The following is a 10,249-nucleotide window of genomic DNA, read 5'->3' as shown; positions in this document are numbered from 1 at the left end:
TATTGTTTTTGTCACTGTGATACACGAACCAAAGCCGCAACATGTTCTCTTCTTGCCGCCCGTTCTTTATGTAAAACAGTTCAAGTGGTGTAACCTTCAAGAAAGTTTTTTTTTTTTTTTCTTGTTTCTGTTGGCCTCTTTTCCTCGACTTCTGGGTAAGGAGATAGAGGTGTCATCCTCAGCAAGCAAGCGTGGGGTTTTCTCATGAAACTGTTTGCTTTTCTGAATGTGCAGGCTTGTTTTCTCTCTCAGTGATAGTTTACAGAAGAATTAGCAGCATGGTTTACATTTATAACCATAAAGCTAGGATTTTCTTCTCACAAATCCCCAGCTGTATAAATGAATCTCATGTGCCATGTACACTATCCAAGCCTCCTGCCAGTGCCTTAAGCATTTTCCTGCAAGGTATGAGGTCCGATCCTCATGCATCACACATACCAAGCTTTGGAGCATTGAGTTGTGCTCTCCCAACGTGGGAAAGTATTTTGGAGCACAATTGATATCCACATGTGGCTTCAATTTCAGCAGTTGAAGATTTCGGCATCAATCGAGTGGCTGCATTATCTCTCATTTGATAATTATTTGCCATTGAAAGGCTCCTCTTATCTTTCCCAAGGGCAAAAATAGCAAGGCAATTTGTGTGATTGTCTTCCATTTAAAATCAAATCCAAATGGTGGTTGTAAAAGGGAAATTAGGTGTGAAATGGAGAGGAATGTGGCATGATTCGGGACAATATAGATTATTGAGAAGGAACATAATTTACTGCTAAGGTGTTGTTTGTGTCACTTTCATACATATTGCTACTATGTCAAATTCTACAGAAAACCCCCAATAACAATTAGAAATCGTATGCATTGAATTATGACTATCAATAACATATGTATATAGTAACACCTCATCATGTTTATCTTGATTGTTATATTTTACTATTTCAATTTTCTATATTACTATTTACATTTTATGTTTGTCTTGTGATTCAACTGTCATATTGAGAGCTGCTAAATGTGTTTTGTTGTTGAAAACAATGACAATAAAGATCAATTATATTCTATCACATTGAAAACAATTCTTAGAAATGTTTTTTAGAGGAAATTCAGAGTAAGAAATCATACATAATACAAATTCAGGCTTTATTAAAGAGTGTGGTGTGCTATAAAAAGTACAGTTTGCACCTTCGTAATAATTTAATTTCTCTTTCTCTCTCTCTCTTGCCATTTCCACCCGTCCTTCCCTATCAGGTAAACTCGGTGGCCAGGACTCCTTCGAGAGCACTGAGAGCTTTGAGAGCTGCGACCGATTGACCCAGTCATGGAGCAGCCAGTCCTCATTCAGCAGCTTGCAACGGGTGCCTTCGTACGACAGCTTTGATTCGGAAGACTACCCCACTGCCTTGCATAGCCACAAGCCAAAGGGCACTTTCAAAGACTATGTGAGGGAGCGCTCAGACCTCAGCAAGGATAAACCCGTCATCCCAGCGGCGGCACTTGCAGGATACACAGGTAAGACACCTAGCGGTCATAGTTTATACATTATATTTTATAGAGAGGAATACCTCAAAGTGCTGCAGCTTTTTATAGACCTTTTTCTCAGCAGATATTTTTTAAATGTCATAGCAGGGAAAGCACAGGGTAACCAAAATAATTAATCCATTTTAATCCAATTCCATTTAAGGTGGGACCTTTGAAACTCGTCTCCATGCACTATCCCAGGGCTGTTATACTGATACTGATTATTAGAAACTATGCATATGCAAGTGAGCTCAAACATGTTGAGAGGAACAGTTAAAGCTCATATTAGTGTTTATGATTATTACTGATAGTGTGCACATGCCATCAGTGTTTTTTCTAGCTTCGAAAGATCCACCACGTCTCTACATTATCATTATTGTACATTACCATAAGAAGACAAAAAAAAGGCTTAATCAATATAATTAGTCCTGTTTTTTACAGAACATGTTGGGCAATGTGTGGGCAAAGAAAATCCAAACTATTATTTGCATGTTTACCCGTTTTGTAGTTTGGCTGAAATTGTCTTAAAGTTGCAGAATTTAGTTCCTGCCACCAGTTCTATAAGGCATAAGATGCAGTGCAGCTGTAACACACTTGTTGACGCTCTGCAAAAGCCCCAGATGCGGGGGTGCCTTAATGCACTGCTTTTAGAACCAAAGGAAAAAAAACTATCACCTTTTAACCTGGCAACCCGAGTCATACAGATTACAGGAAGCAAAATAAATTTCACTCGTACCTTCTCTCTCTCTCTCTCTCTCTCTCTCTCTCTCTCTCTCTCTCTCTCTCTCTCTCTCTCTCTCTCTCTCTCTCTCTCTCTCTCTCTCGCTTGCTTGCTTGCTTGCTCTCTGTCTCACACTCTTTTGTTCTGTCTTCACTTCTCTCTTCTACCTACTTGTTATCTGCAGCCCGCATCTCAACCTATTTTTTTCCAGGTCGCCCTAGCAACGCTGGTGAAACATAGAAATTATGCCTGCCCCTGCACATAACACCAGAGAAAAATTATCTCTTCATCTGCTGAGGCATCTTCATACTCGTACATGCTCAAAGAGCTGGCTTATGTATGTTCTACAAGTTCAATAATATGTAGAGATATCTGCAAACTTTCTAAAGCAAATGCACTATTTTAGCATCTGTCATGTTTTTTGGTCTGAAAAAAGGTGCGTGAACGACTACTACTTTAACAGTTTAACCAGGATGTGCATGTTAACACATGATACACATACAGTTGTCTTAACAACACTACTTTCCAAATCATATGTTGCATAAGACAATCCATATTCACCCTTTAGTCATGAGTCAAGGGTTTATTTCAAGTCTTTATGACATACACTGTTGTTTAAAATTTTGGACTGTGAAGGCGTTGAATCGTCTCTTAAGGCAAAAGCGTTTGGGACTTTTTCAGCCATGTTTAAATTATAGTCACAAGGCTGCGAGATTGCCAGCATTGGAAAAGGGGAAATCCAAGCAAATTTCTTGACGTAACTAACAATGCATACATCAGATCTCAACAGACTGTCCTAAAGTTGGTATGCACAAGTTAATTGGTTATCGGTATGGTTATCAGTTCAAAAGCCGCTTATAGAACAATGAGTCATTCATTCGTAATGATGTTGGAAAGATGTCGTAATAAACATATAATCAAAAAATTAAGAGTAAGACACAGTCTAAAAGCCCCTCAAGTGACCATTAGAGGCTGGGTTGCTCACTGAACCCTGTTTGATAAAAGTAGACTGAACCAAGAAACTTAAAAAAGACATTTTTATCAGCTGAAACCTGATAAGCATTCTGGATGAACGAGAGAGCATTTTAGAGCTTCTGAGATTCATTTAAGTTTTAGGGCGATGAGGAGTTTTTAAATCAGCTATGACAACAGCAGCCTTCATGAAATGACAAAAATCTGTATATCAAAATGTAAACCCAAGCATGTGGAACTATCCTCTTTCAAAGCTTTTTCAAATCACCACATTAGGGCTCCATTTACCGCTTCAATGTTGACTTCTGACATGTATGAATTGTTACGCTACGACAGAACAGATGACTCTAAAAAGCTCAAAGCTCTAATGCATAGTGATGTACTCTCACTAAGGAGAAAATTCTTCCTCTGAGCTTTTACACAATGGGAAAAGGGATAGATGAAAAACAAAATTCATGCTAAAATACCCCAATTTTCCTGAAAGAGAAAAAATGTCAGGCAGCCTGCAGTCCAAGATGTTATTAAGAGCAGGGTAAGGAGAGTGTAATCTTTCAAAGATTGTGTGTGTGTGTGTGTGTGTGTGTGTGTGTGTGTGTGTGTGTGTGTGTGTGTGTGTGTGTGTGTGTGTGTGTGTGTGTGTGTGTGTGTGTGTGTGTGTGTGTGTGTGTGTGTGTGTGCGTGTGTGCGTGTGCGTGTGCGTGTGTGTGTGTGTGTGTGTGTGTGTGTGCGCGAAGAAATAGGGGAAGAAAGGGAGAAACCTCAACCAAAAAAACAATTTTAAAATTCCAAATTGATGTTTATGACAGCTAGCTCTGCTCGGCTTCCTGTCCCAGTCACAGAGTGACAGGTGACACTTGACGGGGAGCATGATAAGGCAGTAGAGAGATAAGTGAAGCTCCAGTTGTCATCTCAGTGGTTTCCTGTGACAATATGCCATTTACACCTCTGTCTCCAGTAACACCATGCACCCTTACAACCCGGTAAACTCTCAATCTGTATCAAGCTACTTTGCTTACTCTCTCCTCCGGCTACCTGTCTCACAAGTACAAACATACAAATGCACACAGAGGTACTTAATTTGCAATATAGTGGTTCAAGTTATTAATAATATTGACAAGTTAAAACACTATTAGCTGGTTCCACCTTTTCAAATATGAACATTCAAATACTTTGAGTTATCATTCTTTACCTTTTGTAATCATCATTTTATGTTTACAAAAAAGTAAGAGAGCTAGATAGATGATTGCTTGATTGATTGATTGATCCTTAGTTACAGCCCAAATCACCAGCTTTCTTGCTATAGCTGCATATGCTAAGTGTCATTTAGCATACCATGGGTCAGATACTTAACTCTGCTATGAATTCAAGCCCCCACCCAAGCCGCCCTTCTGCCACACTGCTTTTTCAATGAGGCCCATTGTGCACGGAGACTTGTGATATATTTTTGGAAACTTTTTTTGTTGTTACATTCTGGCATGAGAGCACATGGGGCTAGTAAATGGGCACTGCATCACCCTTATGTGGGCTCGCTATTACAGTTGCAGACTTTTGGAATGCGAGTCAAAGCCTTTTGTCTGAAAGAGACAGTGTTGCACTGCCACTTATTTTCCAAAGTCTTGGTAGTGGCTGTTGTCATGTACCTTCTCCAATCATTGCAGGAATAAAGAGGGCTTGCAGGCACCATTTTCGAGTGTTCAACCCACACGTCTGTTCCCCTCAAAGTTTTTGTTTGTGTTGTATAATGGTACATTTGGTTTTCTGAGGCACTTGAGAGAGGAGACTTTTGCGTAGCTTCAGTTTTGCTGAGGCGGTGTGCTGCATAGGCAGGTGTGATTTCAACATGCGAGCCTCAAACCACAAGATCAAAGTGTGCTGCAGTGAATCTAGTTCAGAGACAAGACCAGCCTTTTTTTGGTTATCTTTGTTCTGCTTTCCCTCCTTTTTTCCATGAGATGTAATAAGCTGTTATAATAGTGCTGCAGTCCACTTTTAACAGGTTATTATATTACTCTTTATTCATGAATCCATTAGAACATGCTCTCTCTTTCTCACATGCACAGTCTGCATGCAAGTCCCTAGGATGTGTTGCTGAAGTCTAAAGGCACTCCCTCTTATTTTAAACTAGTGACTTCATCAGTATGGAACTCATACACAGACTTTAGATTCACATACTGCACAGGGCAACTGCCAGACAAGGGAATACATGATGAATGAGTCTGTTGTATTTAGCAGGACATTTGGTTCCACTGCTGTACTTCAGTCTGCCCCACATAAGTTTTACTTTGTCCCTTTTCAGACACAAGTGAATAACTGGCATGCATATGTAACACTGTCATACATAGAAGTATACAATATACACTATATTCCTCATTTTAAACTGGATTGTACTTCTGTTTATGTCTTATCCTTGCAGTACATGCAGTATATAGATTTTGGATAGTTTTATGCAATGTGTCTCACTTTTGTAAACGCTTATGCTAGAAATCCCTGTCTTCCCAAATATGTGTTTTCCTACTCTTGGGTTTAGCATCAACATTCCATATATGCAATGTATTATTATATCTAAAACAGTACTTTGGAGCTTTGAACTAATAATGGCACTACAGAAAATGAAAATGTAACATGAGTCTGGAGCTGTACATCTTTGCACCTATCTAATTCATTATCTAATTCAATCCACACACCAACCAGTGTCTGCACCAACACCAATGTGTCTCCTCAGTGTAAATAGCTTATATTTTTTTTAAATGCACACCTCTCTTTCTCTCTCCCATCTGTTCTGCAGGCAGCGGCCCCATCCAGCTGTGGCAGTTTCTCCTGGAGCTACTGACCGACAAGTCTTGCCAGTCCTTCATCAGCTGGACAGGCGACGGCTGGGAGTTTAAGCTTTCTGACCCAGATGAGGTGAGAGGTTGTGACCCCCGCTGGTCACTGGTACACGTGCTGGGAGGTCCTAAGTAGTTAGCCAGATGAACAAGATGTCTTCTTGCCTTTGTGAAAATGTCTTGCATGCCTTGTTTGGCTCCATCAATCTTTTAGGAAGGGTAACTGGTTTTGCATCAGTAGTGTTTCATTTCAAAACGACTTACACATAGCAAAAACCAAAGTACTGTTTTTCTTTTCTTTTAGCACTTAAAAGGTAGATGATTACATTCTCGCACAATCCCAGATTTGACAAACAAGTAATAATTGTGGCTTTGGTTGTGAAGTAATTTGTTACACATTTATTCGATGGTTTAGGACACATCCTGACACGCTTATTTCCTGCGCTGTTACAGGTTGCTCGGAGGTGGGGCAAGAGGAAAAACAAGCCCAAGATGAACTATGAGAAGCTGAGCCGTGGCCTACGCTACTATTATGACAAGAATATCATCCACAAGACATCAGGGAAACGCTATGTCTACCGCTTTGTCTGTGACTTAAAAAGCCTGCTGGGGTACACTCCTGAGGAGCTCCATGCAATGTTGGACGTACAGCCTGATACGGACGAGTGAAAGCAAAGGCAAAGCGAGAAGTGAAGACAAAAGTTGAGGAGACACGTGGACTGGGGCTCGTAAAGTGGTCTCAACTGTTTTGATAGAGTTGGTAAAACCGTTTTTTTGGGGACCAAAATGTTTTTAATGACTAACTGTGGTCCTTGTCAACTTCAAGCTCCTGTCTCTCAGACCATGTTTTAAAAAGAAGGCACAAGCCAAAAGCCTGTATTCATACCCTGTTGCATTTGAGATGTGTGTGCGCGCGTGTGTGTGTGTGTGTGTGAGCGTGCGTAGGTGTGATTATGTACCGGTATTATTTAGCAGCTCAAGGCAGATCGCTATCGGGTAGAGTTCAAGTTCCGTTCTGCCTAAGTAGCACAGTGGGGGAGACAAGAGGACCACGACATAAGGACTGACAGAACCGAAAGAGAGCAAAATAATTGATTAATTTCATGGTTTAGTTAGAACGGGTGAAACATTCCTGCATAGAAAAAAAAACAGTTGCCAAATTGTAAAAACTGAACTAAGGAAGGTATAATGACATATTTACATAATTATTCAGTGTTTCTCTTTGGCAAAAAGAGAGAATTTTCAGCTTGGACCAAAAAAGTGTTGTTTCAGATTTGTTGTTTGAGGAGCGTATGCTTGTGCCAGTATTATATTATTAATGTTGAGAACACCTAATGTAAACCTACCAGGCATATATTGGAAAGATATTTTTGTTGTGTTGTCAATGAAGGTATTACAACCAAGCATCCAATGCCAAGTTTTTTTTGTTCTGTTCTCTAGGAGCCTTTAACTGAAATGTGCTGATTGGTTATCAGACAACACTATAGATACTGGCCATGTGCTTTGTAGGGTTTGTGAGATTACTCATACCTAGAGTGTCTGATAGACAAACAACTGAAAGTAGCCGTTGCTTTTGAAACTGACGCTTTCACCTTTATGTATGTTTGCCACCTTGTTAGAAACGCATATTGTGACTGAAACTCGTGCATTTTTTGCATATACCACCAGTATTAGCAAACTGTAGACAATCTATGTGAGGAACTTCAGGAGTCATTGTTATAAAGAGTTGTTTAATGTGCAGATTAGATGCATAATTGGTCGGTTCACTGTCCATGTTACGGTTGCTTTAGAAGTGTTTGAATAGTCTTCTGTCTGTATGTCTATACAATAAAATCACAAGTGAAATAATTGAGGAAGTGATTTTTCAAAATCCTAAGAGAGCCAGTTTTTTTTTTTTTTTTGTTTTGTTATGCAGTACATTTTGGCCATGAGGCTGCAGTGTAGCGTGAAGGTACAGTGTAGGAAAAAGGGACAGGCAATAGAAAAATGTAGAGAGATTCTCTCTAGAAATCTAGAGAGAATCGGAAGTTGTGTGGGATAGATGAAGGTGACTGAAAGGAATACTGCAGGTGATGATCACTTGTAAGGTCCGATAGAGGAAGACTGACAGAATTGATGCAAGTTGGCGCTGCTTGGAGGTTTGCATTGCATGGGTTGTGTATTTTCCACTGCTTGTGTGGTTTGTTGGATGCACGAATGCAGCTGAAACCTCAGTGCAAAAAGAGGCATTTAGGACTAGTGGCAAACAATTGTATTTCATTTTTGGGTTTGTGCGTTACTTATCTATGAGCAAAACAACATTCAGTTCATTGTGAGTAACTCATGTATGATTCCACCCATACTTGTGCATTACGAATCACAGGTTACTTTTGAGCAGCCGTTTTCTCCCAACAGTGGGAACAGTGGCTTTACACTGGCCTTATGGGAAATGCCAAAGTGGAATATCATCTTAGAACACAATGTTATTGTTTACAGTGGCTGAATGTTACCCATATGGATGAAAATAGCTTTTGAGATGTCTATTTGTACAGATTGTATTTCATAATCCTTTATTGAGACCCAGATTACACAAATAAGCAAGAGACAAAGCAGGAATAATAACCAAAACCCTTGTGAGGTCTTTGGCCGCGGTGCTTCGGGTATCTTCCACAATGTCTGAAGACAGGGACCACAATTCTCTCACATTTTTTTTTTTTTTTTTTTTTGGAAAGTGTTGACTTTTCTTCCATCTTTTGTTAATATGTTGGAAAGCACACAAGCTTTAGGACTTAATGCCTTCGCTGATCTGGGTTTCCCACTGAGTGCAGGAAAGAGATGCTGGATATGTTCATAATGTTTAATTGGTAATAAGCTTGTCTGCCATCATCAAGCACTGACTCACAAACCCTCACCCATGTTCGTCAACAAATGGATTCGTAATAAGCTGCACTGTAGTTCCATTCTTCTCTGCATGTTGATGTCAAGGTTTCAAAACACTGTTTTTGTTCAGGTTAATTTTTTTGTTTAGGAGAGCTTTACAGATTTTTAAAACATAATTGTAATGGCTTTTCCCCCACACACAAGGTCATAATATAAGTACAGTTAGTTTAAGATTAATGTGCTTAAAGAAAACATGTTACCTAAAATGTTAGTTTTGGAAATGATTTTGTACTATTGTTTAATGTCACGCATAACAATCTACTGCAGGTAATATGTATTAATGAACCTTAGTTGGGCAAGTGTATACACACCAGTAGTTTGTGGCATATGCAGATCTCAAAATGGATTCAGAAGGAAAACCTTTTTTTTGTTATGGATGTTGTTGTTTTTTGTATATTTTATAGTGTCTCTGTATTTTTGTTATGAGATCATTTTTATTGTATTTAGTTCACAAACATTTGAATATTTTTCAATAATTTATATTTTATAAAAGACGAGAGATGCAGACAGCTGGTGCTTTCATGGGACTATAAAGGTAGCGCAGGACAAAATAATGTAGCGATTCTTTTTTGTTTTTTTTATTCTTTTATATATATATATATATATATATATATATATATATAGAAAATAGACCTGTCTGCTAGAGAAAAAAGGCTGATGCTGGCCCATCAATGATTTCTGCTGGAAAGGTTTTATAAACTGTAGCTTCTATTTCTAAAATGTACTTAATGTACTTCAAAATGTTATAAAATATATGTGAACAAAGATTTCATACTTGTGTGTGGTGTTACTGTTTTGAATCATAAATGCACATTGTTATTGCCATGTTGGTTTTCTGCAGGAAATCGTGTGGTCTAAGATGTGATGTTGACTCATCCAACTGAGTGTTTATTAAGCATTTGCTGTTTGATACGGTTTAACAATAAGTCATCAGAGTTGTCTACAGAACAGGAAGTGATATACTAAATTACTGAGCAACACAGAGAAAATATGAATTGAACTTGAACTGTTTTTAATAGATAGATAGACAGACAGAAGGTTTCAGTGAATAGTTGATTCTGCAATAGTCCCTTACTCAGTGGCACATAGTCAAACAAATCTGTCTATTGTTCAAATCACCACACTTTGGTCCTTCAAAGGAGGCCTAATTCCCTTTGAATTACATGCTGGCCACGGAGTGTCCCACTTTTTACGAGTGTGTCTCAAGCACACTGATGAGGTGACGTCAAAACAGAACCAGCACACTGGGGCCTATTCATGTGCTTGAAACCCCGGGCTCATATAAATTCCACTGTAGATAGAA

General features: G+C 39.0%; 1 protein-coding gene across 4 annotated transcripts in view; it reads left to right on the top strand.

The window, feature by feature from the left end:
- ets1 (v-ets avian erythroblastosis virus E26 oncogene homolog 1) overlaps positions 1 to 9,713 on the top strand; it is a 40,520-nt gene extending 30,807 nt beyond the window's left edge. For all 4 annotated transcript variants that reach the window (XM_028573620.1, XM_028573621.1, XM_028573619.1 and 1 more), the window contains 3 exons: positions 1,240 to 1,500; positions 5,988 to 6,106; positions 6,481 to 9,713. In XM_028573620.1, coding sequence (XP_028429421.1) covers positions 1,240 to 1,500; positions 5,988 to 6,106; positions 6,481 to 6,696 — 596 coding nt within the window. In that variant the 3' untranslated portion in view covers positions 6,697 to 9,713. The remainder of the gene's footprint in view (positions 1 to 1,239; positions 1,501 to 5,987; positions 6,107 to 6,480) is intronic.
- Positions 9,714 to 10,249: the final 536 nt, after the last annotated feature.

The sequence above is a fragment of the Perca flavescens genome, chromosome 3, assembly GCF_004354835.1.
Source record: "Perca flavescens isolate YP-PL-M2 chromosome 3, PFLA_1.0, whole genome shotgun sequence".
Classification (NCBI taxonomy): domain Eukaryota; kingdom Metazoa; phylum Chordata; class Actinopteri; order Perciformes; family Percidae; genus Perca; species Perca flavescens.
Note: the sequence above shows the minus strand (reverse complement) of the source record. Positions and strands in the feature narration are given on the sequence as shown.